This window comes from Dasypus novemcinctus, chromosome 3 (genome assembly GCF_030445035.2).
Source record: "Dasypus novemcinctus isolate mDasNov1 chromosome 3, mDasNov1.1.hap2, whole genome shotgun sequence".
Classification (NCBI taxonomy): Eukaryota; Metazoa; Chordata; class Mammalia; order Cingulata; family Dasypodidae; genus Dasypus; species Dasypus novemcinctus.
The window spans coordinates 90,896,816-90,919,777 of record NC_080675.1 but is presented as its reverse complement, the minus strand read 5'-3'; the positions used below and the strand labels follow the sequence as shown (position 1 = coordinate 90,919,777).

The 22,962-nt window shown below is 38.2% G+C and overlaps 1 protein-coding gene across 4 annotated transcripts in view; it reads right to left on the bottom strand.

Annotated features, from left to right (window-relative positions):
* STXBP6 (syntaxin binding protein 6) overlaps nt 1-22,962 on the bottom strand; it is a 268,188-nt gene that overhangs the window by 46,207 nt on the left and 199,019 nt on the right. For 3 of the 4 annotated variants that reach the window (XM_004477468.5, XM_058293643.1, XM_004477467.5), the window contains 2 exons: nt 3,125-3,255; nt 2,033-2,198 (listed from right to left, as the gene is read on the bottom strand). In XM_004477468.5, the coding sequence (XP_004477525.1) occupies nt 2,033-2,198; nt 3,125-3,255 (297 nt within the window). Of the gene's footprint in view, nt 1-2,032; nt 2,199-3,124; nt 3,256-3,893; nt 4,084-22,962 lie in introns of those variants that run through there. The other variant, XM_058293642.2, reaches the window with a different exon arrangement.

Genomic DNA, 22,962 nt, shown 5'->3' with positions numbered 1-22,962 from the left:
AATTTGGGGTTCTTACGGAAAGGATGATATCTGAAGGGCTGGGTCAATGACTGACAGGAGCAGCTAGGAGGGACTGGAAGAAAAAGTCTGTGGATATTCAAGAAGGTAAATGAACCGATTAGAAAGGCAATTAGGGATCTGACAGCCTGGGATTTGACAATGAGGGCCTAGTAAGGAACCAAATATAGACTTATTCTCCATATCCAGGACCTGGCACAGAGACTAGTACATAGCAGTACTTAGTACTTACTTGTTTGGTGACTGGATGATGAGCCATGAATCAATGAATGAGTGAATGAGTGAATGAAAAGATCTGATCTGAGAGAAGACATAAAAGTCTTAGAGGGAACAGAGAAGAGGGACTACCTAGTGTAGTTCCTTAAGGGTTGAGGAAGAGAAGAGCTATGCAGGTTCCCTTAACCTCGGCAGGAAGGTGGCTGTGTTTCCTTTGAAAGTACAGCAGAGTGAGCTGAGGTCCTATTTCTTCCTTCCCACACTTCCATTCTCAGGAAGCGTAGTAGTTCCTGAGGTGGTGGTTCTACTTCTCACCACTGTGCTCTCAGGATTGAACACGGAGAAGAGGAATATCCAAGGGGAGTCTTTCTCCAAGGGCAAGAGAAATTTCAAGTCCATAGTGTGACATTATTGTCAGAGGAGGCTGTGATCAAGTGCTATTCATGCAAGCTACTGATCATACTGACACAGACAAGGAAAACGTTAAGCTCAAGAAACCAATGTGATCCTACACGAGCAGGGCAAATTTTACTTAATAAGAATGAAGGAACACTGAGATTTCCCGGCCAACTTTTCATTCACTAAAAACAGGGCCATTTGTGGTCCTAAGCCTGGTGAGCATCAACTTTCTGCCAAGTCTATTAAGTCTGGACTTTCAAAGTTGGATTCATTTGAAAAGTATTGGTGGCACAGAGATGACTGAAAGCTATATCTCATTATATTTTCCAAATAGTATGAGACTAGTCTTTGATGCTTCCTTTTCTTTAAACATCTTTGTCTAGTATTTTTCATTTTTGCACCATAGGATGTGGCCACTTAAAAGAAAAAAAATGACTAAATAGAGAAGCAGTAATAAAAGATTCCGTATCAACACCTAAGTAAGACCTTTCAGGGATCTTAAGATGTAAGTAATTTCTTAAAGAGGAATGGAAAACACTTCAGTGGATAATAAAGAAGTGGACAGAGTCTTTTCCACATAGCACAGAGCAGATGAATTTCAAAAATGACAGCGTGTCCATCAGTTACTAGAACTGAATACTGGATCCTGCACCAATGTTCAACATGAACGATATATACAGCCCAAGGAGAAGACACAATGCCTCTTATGTGATCTTTGCTTGACATTACATTAAGACTTGAAGTTGGTGCACTGAGAAAAAAATCTTTCAAACTGAGAGAACAGGTCAGTGAAAAGACTTTTCCCTACCTCCCAGAGTGATTGGCAAAGCTTTTATATTTTTAGCACAGTTTCAATTCCCGAAAGAGATGTCACCTCAAAGAAATGTGCTAAGTCCCTGTTAAAGCTTTTGCCAATGCTGGCACTTGTCCCTCATTGCTGGCTTACTCTAACTCAGCTCTCTTTGCAATCCAAAGAATAAACATGAGTCTAGTTATGATTTCAAAGAGAGGGACATCAGAGGAGTTTTAATGTTAATATTTGCAAAACATCTTGAGAAATAACAAAAAAAGCACCTATTTTCATTGCATTGTCTTCTGCAAAGAAAATAGAGAAAAAGTAGGAAAAAAAACCAAGCTGAAATTTTTTTCTGATAATGGGACAGCTTTGTTCTCTTAGTACAAATAATTTTACCTAAGTGGTGACCAGCTTTTGGATAACATTGAAAACATTCCACTGAGTCTAAAGTTAGCATACAACAACCCCCCTAGAATGGAGCCCATGCTATTGAGCTCAGAGCATCTGGATTTATCTTCTTTGACTTTAATTTTGCTGTTGAGCACCTAACATTTACATAAAAGGGAGTCTTAGGAAGCAGGATGACTAGTGATGCCCACTCACCTCCCATAATTTTGGACTGGCAGTTGATAAACTCCGGCTTCCTGTCCGTGAGGTAACGCTGGCAGGTGTGATGGAGGATCTGGAAGAAGGTGCATTTTTCTGAGGCTGTGCTGGCTACCCACTGGTCAAAAGCATTTTCAAACAACAAATCAAACTCTGCAGAATCCTGGAAAAGACAGTGAAATAACTACTGATCTCCATCTATAAAAACTGCTGCTTCCAGCTTACCTCACTGAAAAGACTTAAAAGATTAAAACACCTTTCAAAGACTTTGGTCCTAATCATGAGGTCCATCTTTACTAGCACCCCTATGTATGGAAAGTGCACATTACTGTTTATCATGAGAACCCCAAATCTTACAGTATTTATAGATGTCCTTAGGAAAACAGTATCACAGAAGTGGCGATAGCCTAACTAAATATTGGCTAGCCTCAGAATTCAGACCTTGTGTTGTTTGTGTTTTCCAATTACTTGGAAAAGTCTTCAGGTACTGAACTATATTAAGATTACCTCTAAACTCTAGTTTAGACTCTACCCTTGTTATTGTACCATATAGCTATAATTTACATTTTATTATGCCTCATTATAAATAAAGGGTTTAGTGCATGTACATATACACACACCAAAGGGAATGTACATTGAATAGATATTCTATCATAAAAAGCTTCTCTTGTTAAAGTCAATGGCATCCTAATATATAATTTTTAAGAGGTCATTCATTTGTTTGATATTTGGTAAATGAACCTTGCCATTGGTTGCATTAGGAGATAAATGAAGCTTTGCTAAACGTGGCTTTTTTGTATTGATAAGCATGGACATATTTATCTGAATATGCCCTTTACAGTTTAAATGCTGATAAACATATTATTGGAAACAGCTTTGCTTTAATACAGATCCCCTTAGGTTCCTGTATCAAACAAGATGAAAAGATTTTTATTTTTCCATATGGGAACAGAAATTAGAAGTGTTAGTCACATAGCTTAAATCGAGAAATAGCCTTGTTAATTGAAACAACCACCACCACTATCAAGGTCAATCAGAAAGAGTCATTTTGTGAAGATTACTTCATTTGGCATTGGACAATCCACTCACCCGATTGGGGTCAATACCATTAACCTGGCGAAGCTGCTCGAGCATCCACTGTGATCTCCGAACGAAAGATGTGGAGCCTTCAAACTGTTTGACCTTCGTGATGGACGCTTGTGTGGGTTTCTTGTTTGTCACTGCCAAGAAAAGACCACTCTGATCAGCGGGTCTGCAAAATTGGTTTGTTTTCTCATTCAGTGTTGATTCTATGTGATACCTACTGTGCATATATGTAATGAATGAGAGAGCGAAGGTGAGAGCGAGTGCGGGTGAGAGCGAGCGCAGGTGAGCAAGAGCATGGGAGAGAGAGAGAATAAATGTGTGTGTGTTTGGGAAGGGGTTAACTCGAGAAACAGAAGTTATAATCTCTGCTCTTAAGCAGTTCACGGTACAACTATACAACTGTAGAAACTACTTCATTTATGTCTTCATCCATTCGAACTGAAAATTACTTTACTAAATAACCCAAAGCACCTTTTGTGGAGAGTACAAGTACATGATTAGACTTCAGGGAAAGCAGCCTAAGGGGCTGACAGACATCAGGTGGGGTTCATGAGGAAAGGTTGAATTTGAAAGGAAGTGAAGGTCACTGGCTCCCTTGGAGAATTAAAATGCATTTTCTAATTTTATAGTCCAGTGTACATGCTTCAGGCTTCACTGGAAAGATAAAGAGTAGTTACCTCACTCAAAACAAACAAAACAAAACAAAACTTTAATATCTGGCTTTAAAACACTGTGCAGGTTGTATCTCGTTTGCCTCTGATATTGAATGTACCTGTCATTCTGTATCATCCCCCTCACATGAATTCCTGAGGTCAAGGAAGTCCCTCTCCCAGCCTTGATCAGTTCTTCTGCCTCCCCTTTCCTGCTAAGAATGGACTTGCCATCTCTTCAGCGTGACGTCAAGCACCAGGTACCAGGAGATGGTGACCCTGAGTATATCTACATTTGCTTACTTCATGACTCAGAGCTTCCAGGCTGAGAGGTAATTCAGTGTCTTAAAAGGGCTTTCCTAAAAGTAAGTAAGATTAAATAGAAAAGTTGTTACTAAAGCAGCTAGGGGAAGTTGAAAGCACTACTTGTAACAACTGCAAGCTGGAGGGAAGACTGTGGATCAAGGGTAGATTCTTTCTTTCTTTGAAATAACTCCACGGGTCTCCTCACATTTCTAAAGAACTCTACAGATGCCCAAGAGGTGGCAAAAAGAATCCTTAAGGAAAGGTCAGAAAGCACCTACTTCAATCTTGGTGGGTAGTAAAAAAGACTCTTCTGTGTGTTCAACAGCGTACTGCAGTTCCAACGTCTGGGATCACAAAAGCAGGAGAGCAGGGCACACGAGAAGAAGGAAAGGTAGGCGCTATGTGCCATGCCTGGTGAGAGCCTTGCAGGTCCCCCACTAAGACTATTTTATGGCCTCAGTAAAATCTCCCTGGGCTCCAAACCAGAATTTAGCAAACTTTTCTTTCTCTTTTTTAAACTTCAAATAATGCTTTGGTTTATTTACCCATTATTTCAGTTATATTTGGCTGAAAGTTTCTAAAAATTTCACACCAGTTACATTTACTTTCCTTGGTTAAAAAAAGTCATCATCCCTACGACACCTTAAATCAGAAGAAATTTTATAGTCTAGTCACAATGGCCTCTCTGGCTGACAGTTCCAAGTATAAACCTGTTAAATCCCATTAGGAATAACCATTCCCCTAACTAAATTCAGGCAACATTACCAGTTTGCTCAGGGCTCTGTCTACCCATTGAATTCAATTAATTTATTTTTTGTGTCTCCTACCACACAAAGGGGGATCTATAGGTTTCTTTGTTAGATATGCCCTGCATTTGTGTTTTAAGGTTAAAGGAAACAACATACCTGCAATATATGCAGGTTCTAAAATGTGCTTAAAAGATTAAAGAATGATTTTCAATAACAGGAAAACATGGGTTCCTGTATTAGACACACACCCCTAACCACACAAAGAGGATTTCCTTCTTTGTTTATGTAAATCATATCACTTACGCATCCTGGGAAACATGAAAGTTTTTCTTCTAACTTTATTTATAAAGTTGTTATGAACTCCTATTTTTACTTCCTTCAAATCCGTTTCCAAGTAATTTATAGCATTATAAAAGCCCAAAAACAATACAGAACTGCTGCATTATTGACATGTTTAGGGTAGATATTTAGAAATCCCATTGGAAGTTTGTCATTGAAATGAGCAGTGGGAACCCTGCCCACATGACAAGTGCCCCCACAGAATTCTTCCACAGTGGTCCATACTGCAGACGGGTCATTTTTTTAATGGAGGCAGTTGCAACTCCATCCGTTTCTGTCCTTTTTTCCCTATGAGTTCATCCCTTGCCTAGCTCTTGGAGTCTGGCTAGTTTTCCTAGGCACTGAGCCCGGTTTGGTTGAATTTTTGTTTACTGTTATTATCTCTAACATCTCAGTTTCTATTTTGAAGCAGGTACTTTAAAATTACATTATTATATACACATTATATAGAGTTAAATAAAGATCTTCCCCTTCTGAAATTAAAACACTTGCATAAAACACACCAACCACTGCCAGGCCTTTTGGTTTCTTCCTTGAAGGAAGCTTGGTTTAACCTTATTTTGATGTTGTTAGGGTCCATAGCTGGTAAAAAATTAGCCAGTCAGAAAAATTCCAGATGTCTAGTGAAAAACAGTGGTTTACTTCCTCCTTCAAAAGGAAAGACTGCCAGTAAGAGCCCTACAAAATGTACCCAAACAATGGCATGTTGGATGTCCAACTACGCCTGTATTGTAGATTTCCATATTCATTATTTTGAATAATGTTAAAGACCAGATAACTGGGCTATTTCTATTATGTCCTCACCATTTATGAGAAGATATATATATACAGGCATTTAAAGGGGTAGGATGGGGGTAACACTGTCAGGTAATATTGCAGAGCACCCACAGTCACCCATGCCCTCTACTGATTCTCTCTGATTTTCCAGTTGGACTCCACTTTGGCTGCATGTCAGAATTACCTGGAAGTTTTTTTATAACAAACTGAGTGAATCAGAACTTCTGGGCGTGCAGCCCCACAATCCATTTTTTCAAATATCCCCAGATGAGTGTTGAGAACCGTTGAAGGTATACATTTACTCATTCCAAATACTTATGGAACATTCCAAATACTTACAGAACATTTATTAGATGGAAGACAAAGATAAGATTTTCAACAATGCAAAGACTGAACAAGATCTGGTTCTGAATCAAGAACTTGGAAGGAACTAAAATTATGCAAAACCATATTCAAGCATAATAGGCATACCAGGTGCTGTGGGGACTTCAAGGACCTTGGAGCTTTGGGGAAAGTCAGAGTGGTATCATGAAGGAGCTGAATCCCAGGACACATACTGAAAGCCCTAGCCTGCAGTTTTATAATTTCCCCCAAATTGGCTTTTCTGACCAGCCCCTTCAAACTTATTTTAAACACAGAAACACTGAAGCATCTTTTAAAAACCCCTCAATGACATCCCAAAGCATTTAGAATAAAACCCTGCCACTTCCTATGGTCTGCAAAGCCCTTCAGTACCTCTTCAATCTCATTTTGTTCCTCTCTCCCTTATCTTCTATTGAGCTCCATTCTTTCTTGTTTCTGGGAAACAGCAACTTCTTTCTACCACAAGCCCTTTGCACATGCTATTCCCACCATAGGAACACTCCTTCCCCTTTTCTCACTGTTCAGATTTAGCTTAAGTATCTTCTCCACAGGAAAAACAATAAAATAAATAAATTAAAAGCCCAAAACTGTGATCACTGAATTCAGGTTAGCTCTCCTACCATGTTATTTCTCTCACTGAACCTGTTCATTTCAAAATAGGTTTTTTCAAGCCTGGATAAAGTACTCAATGTTTGCATCTCTAAGACATTTGTGAAGAACACAAACCAGAATGTTATCATGTCCACCTAGTCCTAAAATATGTAAGATATGGATAAATCCCCACCCAGATTTTCTAAGCTACCTCCTACCAGCTTGTGATGCTAAGAGCCTATAAATTGACCTAATAACAAATTACAGTTTTACAGCATTTTAAGCTTTAAAAAATCTCTTTTACATCCTTCTGTTTGTTTGGGCTTTTTCCCTCCTAAGCCTTGCAACAGCTCTGTGATACAGAATCAGTTATTGCTTTTATCCCCCATTATATTTATAGACCAGGAAACAGACACAGAAAACACTGGCATGCCAAAGTCATACTGTAAATAAGTGGAAAAAATGCAACTTAAATTAAGAGGATTGACTCAAACTCTATGCTCTTTTCACCATAGCTTCCTGTAGCAATGTGAAATGCTGTGTTTTTGGGGTGTGGGATACTCATTAAATAATGTTTAGTTGAATCATTTTGTTCTAATGGTAATACTACTTTAGTGATTTTTGCAAAATTCTGAGCTATTTCTTCCTTAATAGTCTCCTTTAAATAAACTTGCTTTATTACTTAAATTAGGTAATTTAAAACAAAATTATAAAAGCCATAAGGAGATAAGTAACTCTCTCTAAGTAGAAAATCACTTCAAAATAATACAACTAAATCATAAATGCTATTAATTCAAGCTGGAGAGTTGTCAGTGGAAAGCTCAGCATCTGAGGTCTGCTCTGGTAAATGGGTGGTTAGCAGGTGTAAAGGCGTTAAAGTCTAGCACAGCATCAATGTTTTTCTAGATATAATAAAAAAGCTTAAACAAGCCACTACACACCAGGACCACTGTGTCATACTCATTAGGCCTCACTCAGTAAGCTGAGTTTTGTGGTTATACAAGCGTTTCTTGCTCACTCTGGCTTTTGGTACTGGCTGCGCTCTATTCTGATATCAGAGGCAGGCAGAAGCACTGGGGCAGCCAAATCCAGGTAGCTTTTTTTCTACCTATTCATGAAACAAATGTGGGTTCATGACTGCACACCTTCTCTTTAGCCATCACACAGACTTGATATATATCTCAGCTGTAGTTCTACAGCAGTAATATGAACTAATGTCTAGAACAACCATTATTTCTCAAGAGGCGGAATGTCTCCATTTCATGAACTAATAGTCTAAAGAGGTCTTTTTAAAAAAAGTCCCCTTCATGAAATCTTTTAAAAAATAAAACCTGGCCATACTTAAAGGGTAGAGAACACTAGCCTGCTTTTGTCCAATCAGAAAATTTTATCTAATTACAAAACAATAAGCCAGCCAATAACAAAGATCTTACTTAGATTGAATCTGGTCTTGTGGAATGTCAGGAATGTGGAATTTGTGCAGGAGTGGACAAACACTGATGTGGGAGGGAAGACAGAAGTGTAAGTTACTTGCACGTTTTGCAAAACGGGAGAATAGCCCACACCTTCACAATGATTCAGAGGCTGATCTTCCATTTCAAGATCCAATGGTTGAGACTTTTTTTTTTAACCCACAGTCTTTCTCCTACAATCTCCTACCTCTCAGTCATTCCAAAATGAACATCATCTTTACTTAATATATAAACTACCCAGTCTAAGCCTTTAAAATATTATAAACAAAATGAATCCTTACCACCTATATATCCCTAAATAGCTCATTTCTCAGTGATATTTTTGTATACTTTACTAACATTTGCATGAACTTTACACATTAAACTCAGATTGAATCATCATAACTCTATGCAGGGAAGTGGACTTGGCTCAGTGGTTAGGGCGTCCGTCTACCACATGGGAGGTCCGCGGTTCAAACCCCAGGCCTCCTTGACCCGTGTGGAGCTGGCCCATGCGCAGTGCTGATGCACGCAAAGAGTGCGGTGCCACACAGGGGTGTCCCTCGCGTAGGGGAGCTTCACGCGCAAGGAGTGCGCCCCGTAAGGAGAGCCGCCCAGCACAAAAGAAAGTGCAGCCTGCCCAGGAATGGTGCCACATACACAGAGAGCTGATACAACAAGATGACGCAACAAAAAAAAAAAACACAGATTCCTGTGCCGCTGACAACAACAGAAGCGGATTAAGACGATGACGCAGCAAATAGACACAGAGAACAGACAACTGGGGCAGGGGGGTGGGGGGGAAGGGGAGAGAAATAAATAAAATAAAATCTTTAAAAACAAAACAAAACAAAACAAAAAAAACTCTATGCAGTCCTTTCTCTCAAATAAAGCAAAGGTGCTAAAGAAGAACAAAACATATCTATATTACACTTTGAGGTTCAGACTAAGTAGTTAAAATGCAGAATTTATCATACCTATATACCTTTAATACTTATTAAAATTTCATCGAGCTTAGTCCTACCGTGATCTTCCAGTTAAGTGCAAATTAGCATCTTGTGATATGCCTAGGTTCTCTGCTCTGCTGGAGTCTATTAGCCAGATATTTTGATTTCAACAAGATTTTTGATGAGAAATAAACAATTTGGAGCAAGAAAAAAGCTGCATCAACATACAATTCTGATCAGGTCTGCTCTTTTTGCTATGTCAGTGGTAAATTGACAAGAAGGGAAAAAAAAAATCCCCTGAAATCTGATTCGGATTGAGCATAACTCCTGGGTACTGATGAGGCGAGGAAATAAACCAAAGTGAGAAGCTGAAGCACTCTAGTAAGATAGGGAATCAAAAGATGGATCTGAAAACTGGCAAGAAGTCCACATGGACGTCAATAACCCCAAGATGGCTACTGGAAGACCCTCCCCAAGATTCTGCCATTCAGAACAAAGACTTCTTCTGGAAGCCAGGAGAAGCCCAGGATATTCCCCAAGGGCTTTATCATTGGGCCCTCACAGGGGATTGATGCATCGGGTAATCAATCAAAACAGCAAACAGCTGGGACTCCTCCTTGGCCATTAGCAAAGGGGTGGTATAATTAACAGCTCAAAAAAGCAGAAGTGAGGCCTGAATGTGCACGCTCTGTGGACCCCGTTCCTGCCTTCTTGCGCACTGCTCTCGCCATTTTTGCTCTCGCCATTTTTCCTCTGGCATGTGGCCACACAAGTAAAACTTGGGCATTTATAATCTATAATGGGGAACTGTAGTCTATAAATCAGCCCGCTTGACCACTTCTCAGGCCCTTCCTTTCTACCTGGCACCCATGATCTGTTATTTTCTCCTATTTCTCATCCCTCCTTGCCTTAATAAATTACTGGCCTAACTCACCCAATATGCTCCTGAAATTCATTTCTGCAGCACAGTCAAGAACCTAGACAAAATCCAGTAACCAAGTCGTGATTTAGAATTGTTTTTCAAATGTTCCTCCAAAATTCTAACACATCATAATTCCGGGCGGATCTCACAGTATCCATGGGAAGTAAATGTCATGCTTGAGGCTGCATCAGCAATTTTTATCTGGTGATGCGGCTAAATATTACAAAGCTTAGAAGCAAAAATACCCAGGTTGTTACCTCAAATGCTTTTTGAATAGGGATACATTGTCACTGCTAGAGTTAGTAGGCAATAGAACATGGCACTATCTCTACAGAGTGTTGATCTTTTGCTTCTCACAGCTTTCTTAAAGTGTATTATAATTTAGGGACAGTGTAAACGTTTAGACTAAACAGATGACACATGTCAGAGTTCCAAGACCAGACCACAGTTCATGAAATGTTCAGGATTGTCTTTAGGATGCTAAGCCCTCCTTCTTTGTGTTTGCTCTCCCCATCTTAGGTACTGGGGAACTCTCTGGTTGCATTCCTGACAGATGAAATGGGACCCAAAGGGGTAGTCTAGAATCTGCATGAATTCCTTTATCTAAAGGAATAACAACAACAAAAAAACGGTGGCATTTCAGGGATGAGCACCAAGACAGTGGAGGAGAAAGTAGATATGCTTAAATAGCTGAGCTCCACTTAAACCTGTGGATAGAGTTTTGAAGTTTGATTCATAAAAGCAGATTTCCTCAATCAACTGAAATACCTATCACAAAGAAATTTTCCATGCAAAAGGTCCTCATTCTGTATCTCTTCGTGGAAGTTCAAAAACTGCCAATCTGACACCACATTCTCATCTGCAAATTGGAGAAAGAGGAGGAGAATGAAAGTCTAGGAACTTGCCCCAAAGGGATACCAAATGAGGAACCATTTGTATGGAAAACTTCTTTCTCCATAAAGAAGTTTGTATAAGCCCTTTAGTAAAAGGAGAAGAAATTTCATCTTGCACAGAACCTTCTGTAGGAAGGCTGCTTTTCTTATGAAGGAAAAGCACCATGTCCAGAGTTGCTAACAACTGTACATTAATAGAGCAAGAGACCTTCTACATTCTACAGCAACTCTGCAGGAAGAACCAGCTCCAAATTGGCCACCGTTACTTTTGGAATGTATAATTTCAATGTCATAGGTTAACCTGAAATCTAGTGGGTACTTTCAAAATCTAGCCCCTTCTAATTTTTAGTTTTCTTTATCCTGTTCAAAAGGAAGAACAGTTCTTGTACCCACCAGAAACTATAAATAAACCTAACATCAGGTTCAACTGTTCTGTTTCAAAACGAAGTGACAGTTTTAAGGGATATGAACAATTTTCTTACTAGAAAAGAAAGGGATTTTAAGAACCAGTGAGACTTGAAAAAATGGTAAAATCCAAGAAATTAAAGAAATGTCAAAAGACCAGAAGTAGAGAAAAACCTCTCCCAATCGATATCTTTTCCTCCAATCCTTATGCTGGCAGCATCTCACTTAAGAAATCCTGGAAACGGACTTTGGCCCAGTGGTTAGGGCGTCCGTCTACCATATGGGAGGTCCGCGGTTCAAACCCCAGGCCTCCTTGACCCGAGTGGAGCTGGCCATGCGCAGTGCTGATGCGCACAAGGAGTGCCGTGCCACGCAAGGGTGTCCCCCGCGTGGGGGAGCCCCACGCGCAAGGAGTGCGCCCTTGAGGAAAGCCGCCCAGTGTGAAAAGAAGAGCAACCTGCCCAGGAATGGCACCGCCCACACTTCCTGTGCCGCTGAGGACAACAGAAGCGGACAAAGAAACAAGACGCAGCAAATAGTTACCAAGAACAGACAACCAGGGGAGGGGGGGAAATTAAATAAATAAATAAATCTTTAAAAAAAAAAAAAAAAAGAAATCCTGATTGCTCTAGCTTTCCCAAAGACTTGGTTTCAGGATTGAGATTCAGCAAGGTTTCTCATTGTGTTCAATTTTATTTTTACTTTCTTAGTTGTTTCCCTATAGACTTTCACAGAAAATTAATTCACAAGAATTTTAGGTAAAGGATAAACAGACAATAATCTATAAAACCTGTCACTATTAGTTATGCAACCTGATATTTTACATGGAGAGAGCGTAGCATGTCTGATTCATATAATGCAATTATGGTAAACAAATGAACAAACAGGCTTCAGCCAAGGGTGTAAATGCCCAGATTTGTGAGAACTGTGATGGTTTCTGAAAGAGATTAAATCCAGTCAATACCAAACACTATACTATATCATGGAAATAACAGAGGAGTTAAATATGGTCATGAAGACTTATTCTTTTTTTATTTTACTTCCTCAATTCTGGCAAGTGATGTAAACATCATTTTTTAAATCTATTCTTAGAAGAGATTTACAAACAGGATCTAAAAACAAAGGCATCAAAGCTGCAGCAACCTGATTTAAGAATGAACTACATTACTCTACAAGAACTCCAAAGTCTGGGAATAAAAACTTGAAGAGGTTTCTTTAGTGTGATGTTTTCTTTTAAAGTTTTCCTTTATTATATACTGAAAAGTATAGGCCAAGCTGTACCTCTCTTCAGGAAAATGTCATATTTGCAGAAATTCAGTACACAGTCTACCTGTGAAAGTTGCTTAAAAGCATTCTTTGAGCTCAAATTCCCTTTATGATGAGAAGAGATTGAATCACTTCCGTAGCCTCTATTTCCTTACCTCTCAGCAGCTATGAAGAAGGGCACTCACCAGTATATGAGGGAAGGGCAGGAACCTTGTTCCCTGACATTATATGCATCCTTGCTGAACACAAACACTTAAAATATGTGTTTAGTCTAAAAGAACCATGGAAGAATGTTATGTGAATGTTACAGAGCTCCTTCAAGGTATGAAGATATTAAAAAGAATAGAGGGGAAGCAGACTTGGCCCAATGGATAGGGCGTCCACCTATAACATGGGAGGTCTGCGGTTCAAACCTTGGGCCTCCTTGACCTGTGTGGAGCTGGCCCATTCGCAGTGCTGATGTGCGCAAGGAGTGCCCTGCCACGCAGGGGTGTCCCCCACATAGGGGAACCCCAAGCACAAGGAGTGTGCCCCATAAGGAGAGCCGCCCAGCACGAAGGAAAGTGCAGCCTGTCCAGGAATGGCGCCGCACACATGAAGAGCTGACGCAGCAAGATGACGCAATAAAAAGAAACACAGATTCCTGGTGCCACTGATAAGGATAGAAGCGGTCACAAAAGAACACACAACGAATGGACACAGAGAGCAGACAACTGGAGGGGGGGGGAAGGAAGGGGAGAGAAATAAATAAATCTTTAAAAAAAAAAAATAGAGACTAAAACTTGAGGGACACAGAGTGACAGAGAATTTTCTAATGGACCAGGTACTAAACATATAATGTCACTAGGTTTCTAGAAAATCAAAGCTGTTATTACTGAGCACATAAAGTTATCAAATATAATTACAAATCTCAGTCAAGCTATGACAGATTTATCTGCTTTTTTTGCTTTCCTTCCTCTTCACCACCACCACCATTTGCACAATACTTTTAGTAACGTATTTAACATGAGGATGTATATCACTGAAGTTCTAAAAAAAAGTGAATGCTGTCAATAAGAACCCATCACTTTCACTCTTTACTGTGTGAAACTGGGAAACAAAATACAGTAACATGCTCTGAGTAAAATGAATGTCAACTACATTAATGAAAATTATATACAATTAAAAATAGCTGAATTTATTTTGGTAAACTCTAGGCAATGTCTAATAAAGCAAAACAAGCATATATTTAATAGCCTGGCAATTCTAATCCTGTGGTCAAAAGAAACGAGTGCTATGTCCACCTTTCCATCTGAAACAACAAAAAATGGACAAAATAGAGGGAATTCCAGGAAATGGCATCAGAGTAGGCAGACAGGGCTCAGCACTCTCACAAAAACAATGGAGAAATGGCCAAAAGCTGTCTGAGAACATGCTTTGGGGGTCAACAGTCCAGGACAGTGCTGTGTAGCTCCCAGGAGGGTGAAGGACAGAGAGAAAAAGAAACAGAAATAACCACCATGAGTTACTAAACCTTCGTGGTGGGTGGGAAGGGCACCCATCCTCTACCCTGAAGGCATGCAGCATGGATAAAATCCATGATCCACTGCAGCTGACTGAGTGGGGAACAGATGTCTTCCTCCCTGGGAAAAGAGAATGTGTGGCAGAAGGAGGAGAGTGGTTTCTCTTCAGTAAACCTCTCTGCTGGCCGGCCCAGAAACTGTAAGAGAAAAACTAATTTTAGGACTCTCTTTACCCAAACTCTGAGGAATAAATCTGCACCCCATTAATGAGTCCCTGGCCCAATTTTGATGATATAAGATGGGCAATTTTAAAGATTCAAAATAAGCTGAATAAAAAATTAAAGCAGAGTCGTGAAAAACAAAACAAAAAACAAACAAACAAAAAACTCTAGGCAAGTGAGAGAAACCGATCACCAGAGTAAATTCACCAACATATTCAGATGCCATGACATCAGCAAAAAATTCTAGCCATTCTAGGAAACAGGGAGAGGTAGCCCTGCCAAAAGAGCAAAACAAATATCCTAACAAGATAAAGGATTTAAGACAACTAATCAGTGATAATTATACAACTCTCCTTAATCAAGTCAAAGAATTGAAGAAATTATGACTAAGGAGAAAAAGGATATTAAGACAATACTGGGTAAGCATAAAGAACAATGTGAAAGCCTGCAAAGAAGAGTAAAAGAGCTTATGGGAATGAAAGATACAATGGATGAGATTAAAAATGCATTAGACTGAGGCACATGACAACAGATTTGAATTGACTGAAGACAGAATCAGTGATATCAAGGATAAAACATGAACTTAAAAAGAGAGGAGAACAGAATGAGAAAATAATAGAAAAAATGGAACATGGTCTCAAGAATTGAATGACAATGCAAAATGTACAAACATATGAGTTATTGGTATCCCAGAAGGGGAAGAGAATGGAAAAGGGGCAGAAAGAATATTTGAGGGAATAATGACCAAAAACTTACCAACCTTATGAAAGATATAATGACCAATATCCAAGAAGGACAACACACCCTAAACAGAATAAATTTTAACAGGCCTACTCTGAGACACCTACTATTCGGAATGATAAATATCAGAGATAATGAAAGGATCCTAAATGTAGCAAGGAAAAAGCAAAGCTTCATAACAAGGAAACCTCAGTAAGATTAAGTGGTGACCTCCCATCAGAAACCATAGGGGTGAGAAGACAGTGCTATGATGTATTTAAGGTACCAAAGAAAAAACTTCCAGCCAAGAATTCTATATCTGGCAAAACTGTCCTTCAAAAATGAGAGTGAGTTAAAAATCTTCACAGACCAACAAAAACAAAGAGTATGTTACCACAAGACCAGAATTACAAGAGATACTAAAGTGAGTGCTGCAGCCTGAAAGGAAAAAATAAGGCTAAGAGACTTAGAGGAGAGTATCAAAATGAAGATTATTAGGAAGAGTAAATTAAAGACTAAGAAGACAGACAGTAGTATGATATGACAATGGAAAACAAAAGGATAAAATGGACGAAGTAAGTAGTGCTTTTACAGTAATAACACTGAATGTTAATGGCTTGAGCCCCCAAATCAAAAGACATACACTAATAGGATGGATAAAAAATATGAGCCATCCAAATGCTGTTTACAAGAGACTCACCTCAGACACAAGGACACAACGAGGTTGAAAGTGAAAGGCTGGAAAAAGATATCCCAAGCAAATAGCAACCAAAAATGATCTGGAGTAGCTATAAGAGGATTGGACAAAATAGGTTTTAAATGCAAAACTGTTATAAGGGATGAAGAAGGTCATCATGTATTAATAAAAGGGGCAATTCACCAAGATGCAATAACTATAATAAATGTTTATGCACCTGTAGCAGTTTGATATTATTGATGAATTCCAAAAAGAAATATTGAATTATGTTTGTAAATGGATCTTTTCCTCTGGGCATATTAGATTATATTGGATTCAGAGGTTTACCTGATACTTAAACTTCTTGTTCCCCACCCTACTGGTGGGTGGGGACTCACCGATAAAAGACATGGCAAAGGACAGAGTTGGGGATTCCTAATGTTGGAGTCTTGATGTTAGAGTTTGATGCTGAAGCCTTAAGCTGGAGCCCCTGGAAGTAAGCTCACAGAGGAAAGAGAAGCAAGACCCTGGAAGGGAGGAACCCAGGAAGCCTGAACCCTCACAGACACCAGTAGCCATCTTGCTCTAACATGTGAAAATAGAATTTGGTGAGGGAAGTAACTTATGCTTTATGGTCTGGTATCTATAAGCTCTTACCCCAAATAAATACCCTTTGTTAATACCAACCAATTTCTGGTATTTTGCATCAGCACCCCTTTAGCTGACTAATATAGCACCTAACCTTGTTGTCTCAAGATCCAAGAGGCATACATTGGCAAAAAATAGTTGGAGACTGTAATACACCACTGTTAACAGTGTACTAAACATCTAGACAGAAGATAAAGAAACAGAGAGCTTGAATAATGATAAATGAACTAGACCTAACAGATATATATAGAGCATTACACCCCAAAACAGCAGCATATACTTTTTTTTCAAGTGTTCATGGATTCTTCCCCAGGAGAGACCATATGTTGGGGCACAAGACAGGTCTCAAAGAAATTTTAAAAGATTGCAATTATACAAAACACTTTCTCAGATCATAATGGAATAAACTGGAAATCAATAACAGAAAAAGATCATACAACTCAATGACAAAAAGTCAAGCAACCCAATAAAAAAATGGGCAAAAGACTTGAATAGATATATCTCAAAAGATGAAAAGCAAATGCCAAAAAGCACATGAAAAAATGTTCAACATCACTACCTATTAGGGAAATGTAGATCAAAACTACTAGGAGATACCATTTCATACCTTATACAATGGCGGTTATTTTAAAAACAAACAAACAAACAAAAAATAACCCTCACATTCAAGCCCTTCCAAAATCTGGTACTATTCTATCAGGTTCAATGTGTGAAAACTACAAGTGCTGGAAAGGATGTTGAGAAACAGGAAAACTCTTTCACTGTTGGTGGTAATGTAGAATGGTGCAGGCTCTATGAAAGACAGTTTGGTAGCACCTCAAGAAGCTGAACATAGAACTTCCCTATGATCCTGCAATCTCATTACCAGGAATATATTTAGAACCGAAATCAGTGACTGGAACTGACATTTGCATAACGATGTTCATAGCAACATTATTCACAATTACTAAAATATGGAACCAGCCCAAGTGTCCTAATGATGAATGGATAAACAAAATGTAGTATATACACAACAGAATACTATTCAGTTTTAAGAAGAAATGAAATTGGGGTGCATATAATAACATGGATGGACCTAGAGGATATTATGTTGAGTGAAATAAGCCGGATAGAAAAGGACAAATATTGTATGGTCTTACTAATATGAATATGAGTAAACGCACGGAGGTAAACCCTAGAGTATATTACTGGGAAATAAAACGTGGGCTGAGAATGGGAGATAATGCTTAATGTATGCAACATTATTGATAAAGCTAATTGTAAATTGTGGAAATGAATAGAGTTGAGAGTAACACATTATAATGAGTATAGCTAAAACTGCTGATTTAGAAATGTGATTGTGGCTGAACTAGGTAGTATGTGGAACTAAATGTCAATATGAAGGAAACTAGAGAATAATCTAGGGACTGTATAACATAGTGATTTGATGGTGGGTGAAGATTTTTGGTTAATTGTATAAATATAAAAATACTCTTCTTTTACAAAATGCTAAGAATATGGTGATACATGGGAAAACTGCAACTAATATGACTAATGGACAATAGTTAACAGTAATATTGTAGAATTTTATAGGAATGGCAAGACATTTTTTCAATAATAAGGAACAACAAAAAGGGGCTTAAGGGGGTATGTGATTTTTCCTTTGAGAGTAATGAAAATGTTCTAAAATTGACTGAGGTGATGCCAGCACAACTCTGATGTAAATGAAAGCCACTGATTATATACTTTGAATGGACTGTACAAAGTATGGAACTAAATATCACAGGGAATCCAGTGGTAGATGATGGACTGTCGTTAACAGGACAAATACGAGAATGTTTTCTCGTGAACAATAGCAAATATATCATATTCATATAGGGTGAAAATAATCAGGTTGGTTGGGGGGGAAATACACCAAATGTAAGGTATGGGCTATAGTCAGAAATATTTTCATGATGTTCTTTCATAGTTTGCAACAAATGTTTAACAACAATGCAAGGTGTTGTTGGTGGGGACATATGTGGGAGCCCTTTATGATGACATGCATGTTTGTTTTGTAAATTTACAAATTTTACTGTACATTTATTATTTATATATATTCATGTATGAATGATATACTTCAATAAAATTTTATTTTAAAACTATATATAAACTGCCAATCCTCACATTCAAGGATTTTCAAAATCTGGTACTATTATCAGGTTCAATGTATGCGACCCAAATGAATTCTCCCAATGAATCTCTCTAGTAACTGTTAAGTGTCAAAAATAAGATTTATGTGATTAGAATGTAATTTAATAAATATCCATAACTTCACAATTGACCAATAAAGATGACATTTCCCCATCTCACTGATGTTGATCTTAGACACGACTTCTTGGACAAGAAGAATATAACTCAACTAATTCTGGTCCTAGATACTGAGAGACACATGATGTAGACCTGAATCCAACAAGCAGCTTGGAACTGAACTGAGCTATGCCTAATCAGCTGAAGCCCATATACTGAGAGGCACATAAACAACAAGTAAATGCTAAATGTTGTAAATTTTAAAAATGGACAAAATATATGAAACAGAGGTTTTTGAGATACTGTATAGCAGGCAATGAAGGACAGTGATCCCGAGAGATGGAAAACAAAGGAGGTGAGCCCTACAATTTTTCTAGGTTACTGCCTTGACAGAGTTTATTGACCATGGTGCTGGGAGGAGAAATTCCAGCAGAGACTCCCTGAAATGAAGAGATGAGCAGAGAGTCCAGGGAGACCAAGGTGATTAAAATTCTCAGGACCAAGTACTGGAGAGGAGAAAACTACATACAAAGGAACTCCAGAGATCAGTAGAGATTCCGCCTTGAGTATTCATCTAACTACGTATCATCACATGTGTGTGAGGAAACTACCTGAGACCAGACCAAGAATCACCCAAACTGATTAGTGGGAGTAGCAGTCGATACTCATAGAGAGCTGGGAGGAGAGCCTGTTCCCATCAGCCAGAATAGAAAATCTCAAGATTCATGGGACATTGGATAGAAACACAAAAGTCTTGCCTCATTAGTGAGGAATAATTAGCTCTAAACTAAGTAATACTCTAGTCCCACCCACCAACTCTTAAAAGCAAGAACGCAAAAGGATCAAGTTGTTTCCAATTAACTTAACTGCATCTCAAGAATATTTATAGCAATTAAAAAATATATAGTACCCAACAAGGTAAAATTCACAGTCTGGCATCCAATCACAAATTTCCAGGTATGGAGAAGAACTGGAAAACACTATAATAAGAACATAGTATAATCGTTAAAATCAATGCAGTTGTTAGAATTGGCAAAGATATTAAAACTATGATTTAAACTAAACAGTTAAAAAGAGATGTGAAAGATATAAAAAGACATAAATCAGACTTTTAGAAAACTATGAGATATGAGATTAAAAATATATGGATGGGATTAAAACACTGAGGAAGAAAAGACTGGTAAAGATAAAGACAGAGCAATAGAAACTATCTAAAATAAAACAGAAAAGTTTTTAAAAGGAGCAGAGCATTATAAAAGCTATGTAACAATTCAAGTTGCCTAATGTAATTGGCTACCTCAAATGGGGGGGCATAAAAATAAGTAAGGAAATATTAGCCAAAATGTACCAAATTGAATGAATACTATAAACCCACAGATCCAAGTTCAATGAACTCGAAGCACAAAAACAGAACTCTATCAAGGCACATCAAAGCCAGTAATTAGAACAAAAATTTTAAAAATTTTAAAAATTTAAAAAGAAGTGAGAAGAATTAAAGACATGTTACTTGCAGAGGAACAAAGATATGGGTGGCAGCAGACTTTTTGTTAGTAACAACGCAAACAAGATGTGGAGCAATGTCTTTAAAATAGTGAAAGATAATTGTCACATAGGGCTTTATATATAAAGTATTTTTAAGAAATAGACTAACTGAAAGGATTCATCACTAGCTGACTTGCATTAAAATAAATGCCTTCTGTCTTTCAGGCAGAAGGAAAATGATAACATGGAAATATGGAATGAAGAACACTGGGAACAGTAACTACATGGATAAATACATAAGTGTTTTCTTATTTTGATTCCTTTAAAAGAAATACGACTATTTAAACAAAAATAATGGCAATGCAGTATTGGGTTTATAATATAGTAAAAAGTAAATTGTATGACAACAAGAGCAAAAAGGCTGGGGGTGGGGAGAAATGAAAGTGAACCACTGGAAGGTTCTGATACTATACATGAAGTGGTATAATATCCCTTGGCTGTAGAGTATGTTGACTTAAAGATATGAACTATAATATCATACATAAAAGTTAACTCTAAATTGATCAAGCCTAAATGTAAGAGTTAAAACCACAAAAATCCTAGGAGAAATAATAGGAAGGGTCTTTATAACATTGGATTTTTAGATATGACATCAAAAGCATAACAAAAGAAAAAATAGTCAAAATGAACTTCATCAAAATGAAAAACTTTTGTACGACAAATGACATTATCAAGAAAATAAAAAGGCAACCTCCAGAATGGGAGCCAGTATTTTAAAACCATACATGATGCTCTGGAGCTAAATGGACCCCAGAAAACTATGTTCTTAAAGTTAATCCATTCCTGTGTGTGTGAACCTATTGTAGGCATGACCTTTTGATTAGGTTACCTCAGCAAGGTGTGGCTGAGGATGGGTCTTAATCCTCTTACTTGAGTCCTTTATAAATGGGATGAATATGGAGAAAAAAGCAGAGAGAAAGCCACAGAATCCAGAAACTGAAAGCACTGGAACCTGGAAGAGACCAACAGACACCATCTGCACCTTGTCATGTAACAGAGGAGTCCAGGAATACCGGCAGCTGGTCTTTGGGGAGAAAGCATTGCCTCATGATGCCTTGGTTTGGACATTTTTCTCAGTATTGAAACCGTAAGACTGTAAGATAATATATCCCAATTGTAAAAGCCAACCCATTTCCAGTACAGCTTTCAGCAGCCCAACAGACTAAAACCTACCTATGTGGTAGATAGAATTATGCACCCCAGAAAAAAACATATTCTTATTTTTAATCCATTTCTGTGGGTGTGAAGCCATTTTAAGTAGAACCTTAAAATATAATATATGGCTCAGCTGAATAAGGCCTTAATCCTACTACTGGAAGCTTTATGAAGAAAAGGTACATGGAGGAACAGAAGCTAGAAGTCAATGGAATCCAGAAGAGAAGAGAGAAGATACCTCCATGTGCATTGCCATGTGATGGAAAAGCCAGGGACCCAAGGATTGCTGGCAGCCAGTCAAAGGCCACATAGTTTGGGGAGAAAGCATCAAACAGACTTTTTCTACTCCAATAGTCATATTCATGATAATCAAAAAGTGGAAGCAGCACAAGTACCCATGGATAAACAAAATGTGATATATACACAATGGAATATTATTCAGTCATAAAAAAGAATGAAGTTCTGACACGTTACAACATGGATGGACCTTGAAGACATCATGCAGAGTGAAATAAGGCAGACATAGAAAGACAAATATTGTATGATCTCACATATATGAAATACCCAGAATAAGCAAACTCATAGGGACAAATTATATGTTACTAGGGGCCAGAGGAGAGGAGGAGGGAAAGAAGCAGTTATTGCTTAACAGTTGCAGAATTTCTGTTTGAGGATCTGGTAAAGGACTTGTTTCCAGAACATACTTCTAAAATACTCTCATAAAAAAATAAGCCCAGTACAAAAATGAACAAAAGATTTGGATGAAACTCTTCACCAAAGAATATACAGATGGAAAATAAAGCACACGAAAAGGGATTATCAGGGGATATGAGGAGAATTTAGAGGGTGATGCACCTGGTCATTATTTTGGCTGTGGTGATTTCATGGATGTGTACATGAAAAAACTTACCAAGTTGTACATTTAAATATGTGCAGTTTCTTGCATGACAATTACATCTCAATAAAGTTATTAAAAACTCACAAACTAATCTATGACAATAGTGGTCAAAATATAGGCATTCTCTATCTTTCAGAGATTTTATACATTCCCACAGCCTCATCTCTCATCCTTTTTTCTATTAAGCAGTTTTATCAAGATAAATTCACATATACCTCTCAACTTTATGCAAATGAGCCCCAAATCTTGATTTCCTTGCTCAGCCTCATCCTAATGCTCCACTTCAAATATCTTACTTCAAGTCACTATTTTCATCTGGACAACCCTCCTAGTACTTCAAATCCAGCTTCTGTGAAAGGAAACTTGGTATTTTACCTGCCAAAAAGCTCTCCTTTGAGTCTGTTTCTCTTAATGGCTCCACATCTCTGGCTTTCCTTGTGTAAACCTTAGAATCATCTCTGCCCCCCGCCCATTCAGACACAAAATTCAATCCATTTTTCATGATTTTTCCACTTATCCTTGTCTCTACATTATTTCCCTGGCTCCAACTGG